The sequence below is a fragment of the Ovis aries genome, chromosome 8 (assembly GCF_016772045.2).
Source record: "Ovis aries strain OAR_USU_Benz2616 breed Rambouillet chromosome 8, ARS-UI_Ramb_v3.0, whole genome shotgun sequence".
Taxonomy (NCBI): Eukaryota; Metazoa; Chordata; class Mammalia; order Artiodactyla; family Bovidae; genus Ovis; species Ovis aries.
Genome location: NC_056061.1, coordinates 29,869,492 through 29,882,519, shown reverse-complemented (window position 1 = coordinate 29,882,519; position 13,028 = coordinate 29,869,492). Strand labels below are relative to the sequence as shown.

The 13,028-nt window shown below is 43.7% G+C and overlaps 1 protein-coding gene across 2 annotated transcripts in view; it reads left to right on the top strand.

The window, feature by feature from the left end:
- The first annotated feature begins 1,628 nt into the window (after window positions 1-1,628).
- Window positions 1,629-13,028, top strand: part of SOBP (sine oculis binding protein homolog) — a 167,311-nt gene continuing 155,911 nt past the window's right edge. For both annotated transcript variants that reach the window (XM_027972393.3, XM_015097362.4), the window contains exon 1: window positions 1,629-1,798. In XM_027972393.3, coding sequence (XP_027828194.1) covers window positions 1,703-1,798 — 96 coding nt within the window. In that variant the 5' untranslated portion in view covers window positions 1,629-1,702. The remainder of the gene's footprint in view (window positions 1,799-13,028) is intronic.

Below are 13,028 nucleotides of genomic sequence, written 5' to 3'. Positions count from 1 at the left end.
CTGCCTCGACCCAAAGAGGGACAAACGCCATCAGAGCCTGGTCCCGGGCGTGGACGCAGAGGGCCAAAGGAGAGGCGCGTGAGCGCAGGGGGAGCGAGGTCGACTGGGGAGAGAAGATGCGCGCAGGGCAGTCGAGGGCAAAAGAGTCACCCAGAGGGTGGGGACGGTCCCGCCGGGGGTGGCCAGGTGGTCCTGGTCCCTGGAGAATGGAACCTCACGCGGGACGCTGCACTTCCAGCGGCACCTAATCTTGGGTGTGTGTGTGTGTGTGTGGTTTATATCAAGCGCACCGGGAGACGGGTGCGCACGGGGTAACGCTGTTAACTTTGTAGTGAGACAAACACGTGTGTGTGTGTGTGTGTGTGTGTGTGTGTGTGTGTGTGTGTGTGTTAGCGAGAACTGGAGGGAAAAGAAAGAAAAGAAAGAGCAGGGAGCTGTAGGCCGAGATGTCCTACTTCTAAGTGGTTCATTGGGAGGCAAAAGCTTTCTTGCAAGCGCAGTCGTCACCCGCGCCGCGCTGGGGACCAGCCGAGCAAGGCGCGGGGATCTCCAAGGGGCCTCCAGCCTCCCGAGCCCTGAGGTGGCCCCCAGAAGGCGACACTGTCCCCGACAGCTGTGGAGAGGTCAGGACTGTGGTTTCCTTTTCCCGAGACCCCGACCTTGCCATCCGGAGGGGGCGAGCTCAGTCTGCCTTCTGGGCGGGGGGCGGAAAGCGGCCTTCTATCAGCGCGACCTCTGGTCCCCACGCCCTCCCACCGCCCTATCTCCTCCCCGCAACCCCATTCATTTTTCCCAAGCAGCTTCCAGTTCGGGCTCAAAACCCAACTCCAAGCCCACCCGAGCTCATCACGGAGCTGAAGGGGGCGGCCGGGGTCGGAGCAGGGCCCCCGAGGGGCGTCGTACCGAGGTAGCGGCCGCGAGGGGCGCCGTGTCCCGCCGGGGCCGGCCTCGGATGAGCCCGGCGGCCGCGAGCAGCCCCCCGGAGCCGCGCAGCATCCGCGTCTACTGTGACGGTGGAAGCCACGCCCGCTCGGGAGCTGGGGGCTGTCCTAGCGCCCCCCCTACCTTTCCCCCGCCCGCCCCCTGCTCCCGGCGCCGGCCCCCGGCCCGCCCCCGGCTCGGCTCGCGGGAGGCGCTGGGTGCCTGGGCTGGCGCGCTCTCCCGGGCGCGCACACACATACACACACACACACACACATCCACGCACGCACGCCCAGAGCCGCTGTCTCCGCGCCGGGCCCTCGTCCCCCTCGCCCATGCAGACGGACAGAGCGCCGGAAGATGGCTGACGACTCCACGGGGCACCGAGGATGCAGCCCGGCGGCGGCGTTGGCGGCGGGAGCGGCGGCGGGAGCGGCAGAAGCAGCGGCGGCGGCAGCGGCAGCGTTGGCGGCAGCGGCGGCGTCGGCGGCGGCGGCGGCGGGAGCCGGAGCGGCGGCGGCGGCGGCATCCCCGAGACCCCTCGAGCTACCTTTCCCTCTGACAGCCACTGACGTTCTCCGCCGCTAGAAGAGACCGCGCTTCTCCGGAGCCTGCCTCCCCTCCTCCCCCGCCCAGCCCCGCGCCCAACCCCGGCCCCGGCCCCGCCAGCACCGCTACCTCCGCCAGCACCGCCACCATCAGCACCACCTCCACCACCGCCACCGCCACCGCCGCCGGCGGCAGCAGCCATTTCATCTCCACCGAAACCAGACACAAAAACATGGCAGAAATGGAGAAAGAAGGGAGACCTCCGGAAAATAAAAGGAGCAGGAAACCGGCTCACCCAGTGAAAAGGGAGATCAATGAGGAAATGAAGGTATTTTTTGGACTTCGGGGGAGAGAGCTCGAGCTCTTTCTCCCGCCCGCTCCCTTCGGGCTGTTGTATGGATTTTTTTGGGGGGGAGGGGGTGCAAGAGGAGCGCTTGTCAGTTTCCGTAGGATGCCCTGAACGACTCAGCTCCTCCTCCAGGTGCAAAACAGAGGCCAGCTGTCGGGCTGCATCCCGGAGATGTCTGCCTCGGATTTGATGGGGGTGGGGGTGGGGGACGACCGGGAAACCACAGACTCTTTAACCTTATAAACCCCAGGTTGGGACGGGCGTGTTTCAGGGAGGAGGGGACCCGGAGCCCAAGTTGAGGGTGGGTATGGTGAAGAGGCTTTCCTGGTCGGTGGGGTAGTTTTTTTCCCCCCTCTTCTTCGGCAGCCATCCTCGGATCCCTCCAAAGTTAGGAAGCCGCCGAGCCAAAGGTATCCCGGGAGCGCTCGATTCCACCCCTCTCTCCCTAGTTCATCTCCCGGTTCCTCCGTACCGCTTCCTAGTACCCTGCTGCATCGGCGTAAAGGGGCTGTCAGTGCCGTGGCGAGTTGTGGCCCGAGCGACGCAGGTCTAGGTACCGTTTTTGACGGCCGGTTCGCCTCGCCCGCCCCTGCTCGCTCCTCTCACTAGGTTGCCTCCGCCTCCCTCTCAGCCTTTGCATGCTTCACTTCCCAGTTTAAGCAGACCCGGGCAAGCCCTGCTTGCCCTGCTGAAAAGATAGCTGTCTGAGGGGCCGCCTTCGCAGAGCGCCTGCCCATTGTTCGGAAAGGCCGGCTCGGAGTCCTGTTGGCGAGGCCGGGCTCCCCGCCAGGCCAGCGGTGCTCCAGAGGTGGCGAGCGCGGCAGCCTGGCGCTCCAGCTGTTCGCGTTGGAGTGATTGCACAAGAGCCTTGCTCAGCTCCGGAACCCCTTCGTCCCCCTTCACCCCCACCAACTTATTTTCCATGAAGTTGCAGCTTTTGCCCGGTGAGGGTTTTGTTTCTTGTTGATTTCACGAGTTTCTCTTGATTTTTATTTTTAATGTTTTATTTGTAATTTTTGTCTTTCTGTGAGTTACAAGCAAGTAGATTTCAGGGAGGACTTTGGTTTTCATTCTGCAGCCCTCTTGGTGTTCCCCATCTTCTGCATAGAGTCCTTAACACTGCCCACTGACTTGGTCAGGTTGGTTTAGTTGGTATTTAAAAGATAAACGAGGAAAATGGCAAGCAACTAAGTAAAATCTATTGCAGTTTGACATCCTCTTGATTAAAACAAGCATATTCTAGAGAGTGCCTTGAAAGGGGCCCATGGATAATAAATACTATATATATTATTATATAGTACCTAGGTGTGTATGGTTAGCATTCCTTTCTTTCAGAAAATGTCTGTAGCAACATTTTGGAATAAGAGTTTTGATTTCTGGGTGAGGAACTTAGCACCTGGAAGCGTGCAGTGTAGCTCCAGTCCAAGGAGAGTTAAGGAAGATTTGCCTTAGAAATCAGTGCCATTCCTTGTGATGGAAACCACCAGTGATTCCATTGATAGTTTTTTGTTGTTGTTGTTGTTTAAAGATACCGGTAGGAGTTGTCCTCCCATGGAGGCTGGAATTCAGACAGTTTAGGATAACCATTCTTCCTCACTCACCCTTCCCTCCTGTCCTGCATTTCCAGATTACTCTTCTGTTTCATTTTAAATTGGTCTTGGAGGAAAAGGAGGGAGGTGAAGCCACCAAGAAATCACAGTGTGCACTGGCCCTTTAAAACACTCTGCCTAATGTGATCTATATGGATGGCAGCTTTTAAGTTTCATAGGTTCTAGGATTACAAATTAGCTAATTTTAATCAAAACATGTGAAATGTTATCCCGGCTGGATATAAAGGCTGACTGTGCTCGATGCTTGGGGCTCGCGTTGTTGACTTTGGCTGCAGGGGCACTCCGTGGTTTGGGAGATAGTTGTCCTTCTACAGTATAACAGATGTTTGTCTGAACTGGTGAGGAAGAAACAAAAACAACATTGTGTGAAGGGGAAAAATTACACAATTTTTAGCCAGTGCTGCAGGACTAAGTATGGAATTAACCTTCATGCACAGAATTTCCTCTTTTTAAAATGTTGTTTCTTCCAAATCACCACCTACTATTTGAAGTTTTAATCCTTGTCATTTCAGTACAGAGTAGCATTAAATAAGAAGTTTTACGCAGCAAATAGTTCAATTGCCTGAAGGATCCACATTTTTCCCCTAGTTTGGAACAATGCGTAAGAGACCCCAAGTCAAAATCTTCGGTCAGGTCAGTGCACAGCATGCAAATGAGTGATGAAATCCCATTTCTAGAGCAGGTCTTCAGTACGCATTCTTCTAATATAATAGCGCCCAAAGTTCTCATTTTTAAAGTGATTTCTCAAAGTCAAAAGGTGGGTTATCTTGAACTCATCAATATTTTCTGCTTTTAATATTAATAACCACATGCATAAAGCCCCTCCCCAAACCTCCTGGTATTACTACCTCTCCATTTCCCCAAACCTAAATTGTAGAGTAACTCAACAAGTTGATTGCCCTGTGTAAAAATATGTGTAACAAAATGTCACCGAGAACACAATGTGGCCTTGTGCAGCTTCATATCGGTGCCGCTGGAGCTGCCTGGCTGTGTTTGCCTTCATCTGAACGGCTTTCATCTGGACCAGCGTAAACTAAGCTCTGGTAAGTAATCACTGCCCGGCAGAAAGAAAGGAATGTATACAGCTAGCCCGGCCTAAGCTGTAAAAACGGAAACCTGAGCCCCCACCGGGGATCACGTATCAAGGCTTGAAGGTAGGGGAAATGAAAGGGGGAAAGAGGAGAGAGCGAATGCAAAAGTCAGCCTGGGAAGTGGAGGATCAGGAGGAGGCCCCCCTTAGGGAGAGTTGGCTCAGGGATTAGGGAATTTTATCGTGGTGTACAGTGACCTACTCAGGTTTCAACACTGCTGGGATCAAGTTGCTTCTCTGTGAGCTGAAAGAAAAAGGACTGGTGTGTATGTGATTTTTTTTTTCCCCTTGGGGTAATAGAAAGGACATTGGTACAAGTGTCTATTTTAAGTACAGCAAATGCAGGGCACTGAAAATGAGCACCCAAACTGCCTCATCATAGAGACTTCAAGATTTCCTAATTGAGATAGTCACACATTTATTTAAAAATGGACGGAGAAGACAAACTGGCAGAGGTTTAGCTGACACCAGTAATGTCATTGGAGATTGCCTTCATGTGGCTAGAAGCTAATGTTGGTTGCTGTTTCACTAGATCAGATATTGAGTTACATTTTCCTTATCACTGGTATGATGTACATGGCAGTTGTAACAAATTTAAATTTGATACAATATAATTTTGTGTGTGAAAATTACATGACTTGGCATAGCTTGTCTTTAGTGTCCTCTAGTGAAAATATCTTCAAGTAGAAATGTTTGTCTCATTATGATCTTTACTATGTTTCGTTATCTTTCCTTTCCCTCACTTCATCCTGGTTTTTCTTAATTAAAAAGACTTGTTACATTACTGTACTTACAATCAGTCTGCCTTGTTTAGTTAGTGACCAATAGAGGGAATTTTAAACAATCAGATGGCAATTCAATTTATATGTTGAGTACTTTCGGTTTCTAAAGTGAATATTGTGATGATTGTATTAATGTAATATGACTTCAATATATTGTTAGCTCACATGAATCATAATAAGTGGCCCTTAGGAGGAAATTTGACATATGGAAGTGTTAATTTGTTTCAGGAGTTCATCCAGAACATAATATAGAAACTAGATGTAATATTGGATGTGTAAATGTAAATATATGAATAAGTGTAAATATAGTTGCACTTAAGAGTATATATTTTATATGCAGAGATCTTGGTGAGCATGAACATGATTAGTGACTAGCAAACAGTAATACAGCTCAAAAAAGTCTAAGCTATGAGTAGAGATAATGAGTCAGATTTTCATCTTCTAAAACTTTGTCAAAACCAATGTGATTAGATCATGCACTCTGCCCTGGAAACTTTCCTAAACAAACCAAAATTAATGCATTTACAATGTTTGGCTTCCTTATCAATTGCTCAGCTACAGGATAAGCTGTGTTAAATGTCTTAGGTTCTTTGCTGAAGAAGTTCTCTGTCTATAAATATTCTTAATAAGTAATTTGTACCTAAAATTATGCTTCAGTCCTAATGTTAGAGTCAGGCACATCTGTTAGAGTTTAGTAGTAAACCCACCATAAGATTTTCTAGTTTAGTTTCTGATGGTCTCCATTTGGCATTAAAAATGACCTGTGTCAATTGCATAGACGATAAAGCAAGTTGCAGAGTTGAGCTTGTGAGTGTGGTGATTTAAATAGCTTGTCATAAAATAAAACAGTGATATCAGAATGTGGATTGGAAAAGTCAGCATGTTTAAGGTTGAAACCAGCTCATTACTAAAACAGGTATATTTTAAGTTTTGCTTCTGAAACTCCATCCTGATGTCAGAAACAGTAAGTCTCAGGAACCTAGGAAGTGGGCTTGGGACCAGATCTCACTGTGACATTCACAAATTATGGCAGACCTCCCTGGCTAAGAAGTGGTCTGGGGTGTGCTGTGCGGCAGGGCTGGGAACTTACGTCAGATGGGACGTGGCCCTGGCCCCTTGGGAGCTGGTATAGGATGTTCCCTAGCCCACTGGCCTTGTCCTCTGCATTGCTCTCAGTTGTCCTGCTCAAGGCTCTAGTCTCAACCCATAAGAGAAGTTCCTGGGAGGGCAGAGAGAGCTATGAATCCTGCTCTGTTCAAACCTGGAATTTTCTGAAGAGTCTCTTTCTCCATCTGTGAACCTGTGAGGATGATGTGTGGTAGAGCAAGACTCTCTCAGCCTTACACAGCTCACAGGTTCCAGAGAGGAGGAAATGGAAAGGAACCACTCCACTTCCTCCCGAATCTGAAATAAACATTTGAACTAGAAGAAAATGAGTCTGACAGACTCATTCCCTTCTGCGTTTCCTGCCTCTGTGCTTGCCAAGCACTGCTCTGAGAAGCCAAGCTCTACTCTCCTTGTGTGAAAGACAGACTCAGAAACCAAGAGGTAACAGAGGTTTTAAAGGAAAGTCAAAAAACAGGGCCTCAAAAAGGGCGAATATCAGTGAGTACACACTACAAGTGACTGTTTGAAAATGGAGAGTTCAGGGAAATAGACTATCTTGCTAGGGTGACCAGACTTTTTATATCTTCTAAGGAAGTATTCTTTTTATTGAGTCTTTATACTTTTTCTTTTGAAAAAATTATTAGAAGTAGTAGAAGGTGGATCCTTTAAAAATCTCAGAAGTCTGAAACTTCCTTTTGCGGAATGGGAAGTCAGCCACATTTACACTCTTAAGCTAATAAGATTATTGAATATTTTCCTAAAAGAAAAGAGATATTCCAGGGTAGAATGGAAAAAAAAAAAAAGCAACTTTGTTTTTGATGGTGCCAATTGAAACATGTAAACAAACATGAAAGCCTGAGGTGGGTGAAATTTGCTGAATGCATATTTTTGAATCTGTAGACTGATGGGTGTTAATATCTCCTATATAACTAAACGTCTGTGGAACTCCTGCTTTAAAGCCAGTGGCTTTGGCATGGACAGGAAAACAATGTCACAAGTCTTGGTGATTTTGAAGCCAGTGCTGCAGCTGTGATAGGACACAGCTGCCCACAGCTGCACACCTGCTATGCCGGCCAAAGTGTTAGCCCAAGGGCTGGCCTCCACAATTTCACACATTTGTTTGACCTTTTTAGGACATTTGATGTCCTGGCTACAGATTAAAACATAGGGACATCATTGTCTACTCCATGTCACAACAAGACAGTGAATCGACGTAGATTTTTACGTGTGGAAACACACACATTTTGGTTTCATGTGACAATTATACAACCTTCCCATTGAGACTGTGTCAGTAAGAGAGCAAGACTTTCTCCTCAGGCCTGCTCCAGGTCGGAGCTGGACTTTAGTGTTCTGATGCATCGCCTGCCCTTAGAACCGTGTCATAATCCTTGAGTTGTGGCTGAGAACAATGCTGCAAAGCGACCCAAATGGAGCTCAGTGACCTTCTTCAAAGGATTTCAGGCCAAGAATCTGTGTGTGGTTCAGGGCCAAACAACAGGGTCAATGGGTGCAGTCTGCATACAGAGTATGAGTCTGTCAGCTCTTCATGACATCCATGTGAATGATTCTCTAATGAGATGTCTGTGGGAGTGGCTTTTCCTTAAGATGCCTTCTGATCCTGTGAAGTCATAAGCGTGGAGGCACTTTGTAGTCTGTAGACATTTCTTTTCCACCACTTAAATTTTACCTCCTTCTTGGTAAAACCTTTAAAATGAAACTGATCCATGAAACTGATCCATTAAGAGAGATGACTTCAAGTTGAACCAACTTGAATTCCCAACAGTCTGAGAGTGCTTGTTAATATTGGATGTTACCTTTTTTTTTTTTTTAAACTTTCAGATCTGGGGGATAGATAGAGCTAGAAACTGATTTCTAATTAAGTTTAATTCTTACTTCCTACAGAAGAAATTGCCTCTCTTCTGCAGCTTCCTCCCCCGAGCCCTTTCAGTTCAGTTCAGTTCAGTTGCTTAGTCATGTCCGACTCTTTGTGACCCCATGAACTGCAGCACGCCAGGCTTCCCTGTCCATCACCAACTCCCAGAGCTTACTCAAACTCATGTCCATCAAGTCGGTGATGCCATCTAACCATCTCATCCTCTGTCATCCCCAACCCTTTAAAAATCTTAATTAGCGAGTTGAATGATGCTTAATAGAAATCTACTTTACAACTCAGTCAGAACCCATGGAGGTGAAAAGAGAGATAAAATATTTTCCAAAAATAACCATCATTCTATTATTCATAACCTTAACTGGCAGAGATACTAGCATTTCTTTCCCTGCCTTGTAAATTGTTCAGGACTGGGGGTTTCCTTTTCCTTTGAAAGTATTTCTCATATGCTCTACTTTCTTGGATAATGTGTGTCAGAATGTTTTAAAGTTAAGTAATGTAATTGATGGATCCTTTTTACTGTCATTAAGACTATGAATATGACTGACATGGTTGTCTGTGGGAAGACCATGTGTTAATTTTTAATTAAAACTATTTTTTTATTTTTATAAAATAATTCATAGGCATGACAGAAATAGAAGAATAAGCAATACAAATAGCAAAAAAAGAAAAACAAAGGCTATAATTTTCCCACCCAGACACAATTACTGTCGACATTTTGATGTATTCTTTCCATGTTCTTTTTAATGTATGATACATTTTTTAAAAAAATGGTCTTATAGTGTACTAACCTTCCTTTTTGAACTTAATATAGTGTTAATGGTTTTCCATGGCAGTAAAAATTTATCCATAGAATATTTTAGTGGCAAAATAGTATTCCGTTTTGGTAATTTTATGACTAAGCTATATTTATTTAACCAAATTCTGATTGTATTTAGTTTATTTCTAAGAAAACAACACTGAACATGCATTGTTTTGCACATATTTCCTTAGAATAGTTTATACCTAGAAATAAATAAAATTGCTGAATCAAAGGGTGTGTAAATTCTTCAACTTTTATTGCATACAGTCAAGTTACCTTTTTTAAAAAATGAATCAACTTGAATTCCTAATAGTTTGAGGATGTTCATTAACATTAGATGTTATAATTTTTTAAACTTTCACACATTTTTAAGAATCATGTGTCCTGAATTTTGTTTCTATATTTACACATTAGAAAAATATGGAAAATCATATTTCTATATTTACACATTTTAAAAAATATTTGTGGATGTATCCACATGTATCCACATTTATTGATTAGCTCCTAAGTGCTGGGCATTGTGCTGGATGAGGCATAAAATGAAATAAAAAGTTTCTGCCCTCATATAACTTACAGTGTGTTTGGGATGGAGGATATATTTTACTAGCACTGGAAAGGGATATAGGACTTGGAGTGAAATGGAAATTATATTTGTGAGAAGAGGGAGAATGTGGCTTTTCTCTCATTTGAATGAATGATTGGGAGCTTTCCGAAAACTTTCTGCTTTCTTGGGTAGGATACCAAGTTGAAAACAAATCGACATTCAGTTATGTAAGGCCTGAGATGAAAGAAATCAGTGATGCCCACCCTATATTTTAAAGTTGGATTGGTATGTTCAAAATAAAATCATTAGTCCTCTTTGAAGACCTTGATGTACTTTCATTTTAGAGGTATTTTGAGATTTTTGTAATTAACTGTGATTTTCAAAATGACTTGAAGTCAAGTCTTCATTGTTTACCTGGTAAAATGTTCAGTTAAAAACCATTTAGATTGAACTTTGACGTGCATACAGTATTTCTAGTTGAGTAAGGAGAATGTCTAATGAATGTCCTGGGAATTAAATTCCAACAAAAGTAAATTTTGCCAGCGTAGAAAGAACTCAGAGGAATGAGGAAAAGTAAACTTTCCCATCTTTCTACTATTTATTATTTCCACCTTTTTTTTAATTCTAGGAAAAGATCATGCTTTCAGACTAAATGTTAGAATTTTCTTCTTTCTTTAGAAACCCTGGAGATGAGAGAGGGGGATCTGAAAGGGAGAAGGGTATGGGGATAAAGTATTAAAAGTGCAAAGCCATTAGAGTCAGATGTGAAGTCAAAAAGTTGTCAAATGAGAAGATTAACTTTTAATTGTGGATTTTAAGAACCACTATTCCAACAGTACAGATAATTAAGGAGAGTAGAGATCAATGACCAAATCAGAAAACAAGTTTACCATAAGTAGATATGTCCTGGTTGGAAAGCTCTTTGTATGTGAAATTGACATCCTGTAATATGATTTCTTTGCAGTCCTTTGTTGGACCAAGGAAGTAGTTATTTTGGAGTTGCTGACACATTGGACTGAACAGAATTTATAGTAGAAAGAGTCCTGGTATAAGAATCAGAAGATCTGTAATTTTGTTCTGACTTTACTAGGTGATCTCTCACGCCTGCCGTTTACCTTCTGTATGTTCCAATTTTCTGTTGTAAAATGAGGATGTCACAGAGGTTCACCAAAAGTTTACTGTGGAAACCAAACACCTAACTTGCAGGGTTGTTGAAAGGAACAAGAGAGTTAAAGGATGTGGAAACACTGTCAAGTGCTGTAAGAGTGTTAGACATTATCATTGTAATTATAGTGACCTATTTTCCAAACCCAAATTGGACCACATGGTATGAGAGAGGATTTTTGTGTCACTTCCAAGGGCGAGAGGCAGTCTGCAAAATGTGTTTTGGGTGCCAGAATATTGAAATTCTGGCACTTTTGATGGTGTATGGGAACAATGATAAAATATTTGAGATAGTGGCTGTTCAGTGAAATTTATGATGTGTGATCACTGTAATTATGATATTTCTTTGTGAAATGTATTTTATTTCATGTGTAAGTAGTTCTTTGATTTCACAGAATCTTAGCGCTGGAAGGGACGTTGAGAGACTGTACTTGAGTTTCCTGCTGTTAAGTCTCCATGAGAAATTCTGGGTGAAGATTTTGGGGGAAACCGACTTTACAATTTCTATCAGTACAGTAGCCTGACCTTTTATTGAACATCCTTACCTCAAAAATCTCTCTGCACTTAACTCTTTATCACCTCAATTTTCTGGTAGAAAAACTTGAAAACCCTTATGGACCATAAACATTAAACTCACTTCTCAGAATATGTTATGTTTCTTGGATGGTTACTGCAAAAATCCATTTCATTTCCTTTGATTTAGCACCATAATGAGCCCATATGATGTCTAGCATCAAATTCTAAGTTTTAATTCTAAATCAAGTTAAAAATTATTTATTCCTTGGGGTTCTTCAGCTTCTTAGTGTAGTATAGTATATTATATAAGACAGAGGTAATACCTCTGTATAGGTAATACCTTCATGTAGTATAAATACAAGAAACATTGGTGTTTGTTTTCTCTTTTATCTTGTTCCTTTTTTATGAAAGGTTTGAGATTTGTGGCTCAAGGCTTTATAAACCTTTTGTTTTCTGCTTTTGTAATCATATATCTAAACATTAAGGTGTTTCTTTTTATTTTCAGTGATAAGAAAGGAAATGCTTAGAGTTTATTTTCACTGACATTTATAGTAACTCAAAAATCATGAAATAGATCTTGTTCATATTGATTGTTCCATGAGGGCTCTGAGTTTTCAGCACAAACCATAAACTGAGTGATGAAGTTAAGGTGCCCAAATAACACAAATTTGGTATCAATAATCCAGTTGCAATTTCCGTTTTTACCCAAATGTTTGAAACTTCTGGATCCCATCCTTGGGATTGGTTCTGGAAGGCTGAATGGATTTGCAGCTGGACTGAAACAAACAAATCCGTATCCTTGACTGGGAGGTTGCTCCATGAATGATGCATCTGTAGCTTCTGTGTCACTTCAGAGGTTAGACACAACCAGCGAGAGGCGCCCAGGATACAAATGGCCTAGAAAATTAGATATGGTGGCCAGCAGTTATCTTTTTGGCTCATTTCTCTTTGAGATTCAGGCAGACAGTATACATTACCAGTCGGATGGCTTGAACTTGGCTTTTAACACTGTTGGGGATTGTGGGGGTTTTGTTGTTGGTTTGTTTTTTAATGCAAGGTATAATCGTTATCCTTGAGGTCTCTGCTGCCAGAGCCCTGATGGAAGACCTCTATTTGTGAGCCTAGGACGGTCGTTCTCCAGTCAGGCACTCAGCTCAGTGAAAGAAATTGAGAGCTAGGGAAGACTGACACCTCATTCAATTAGGAATGTCTTTTGATGGAGTAGTGCAGTGTTTAGCTGAATCCTCCTCAGTGGTCTACCAGAAGTTGCTGAGCTTATTATACATATCGATCATATCATCTTTGCACATTCATGAAAGGAATGTCTATTTAATGTGGACATGACCAGCCATCAGAGAGAATAAATGCCTCACTAAAGCTTGATATGGCTGACTGTTGGCCTTGTGGATGGTAACACTGAATCAATCTGTCTAGATTTTTAAAAAATTGCTTGTGCATTATACCATCACAGATTGACCCATTTGGAGCTCTGAGCTCAAGTGGGTACTAAAGCAAAAAGAAAAGAGTCTAGCATCATGTAGGTGGTTTGAAATGCCAGGGTTTTGTGTGTGTGTGTGTGTGTGTGTGTGTGTGTGTGTGTGTGGAGTAGTGTAATATCCTTTCTTTTTTATGCAATTCTGCTGAAATCTAAAGTGAAATTCAAAAGAACATGGAACTTGCATGTTGAGGCTGTGCACATGCTGGTT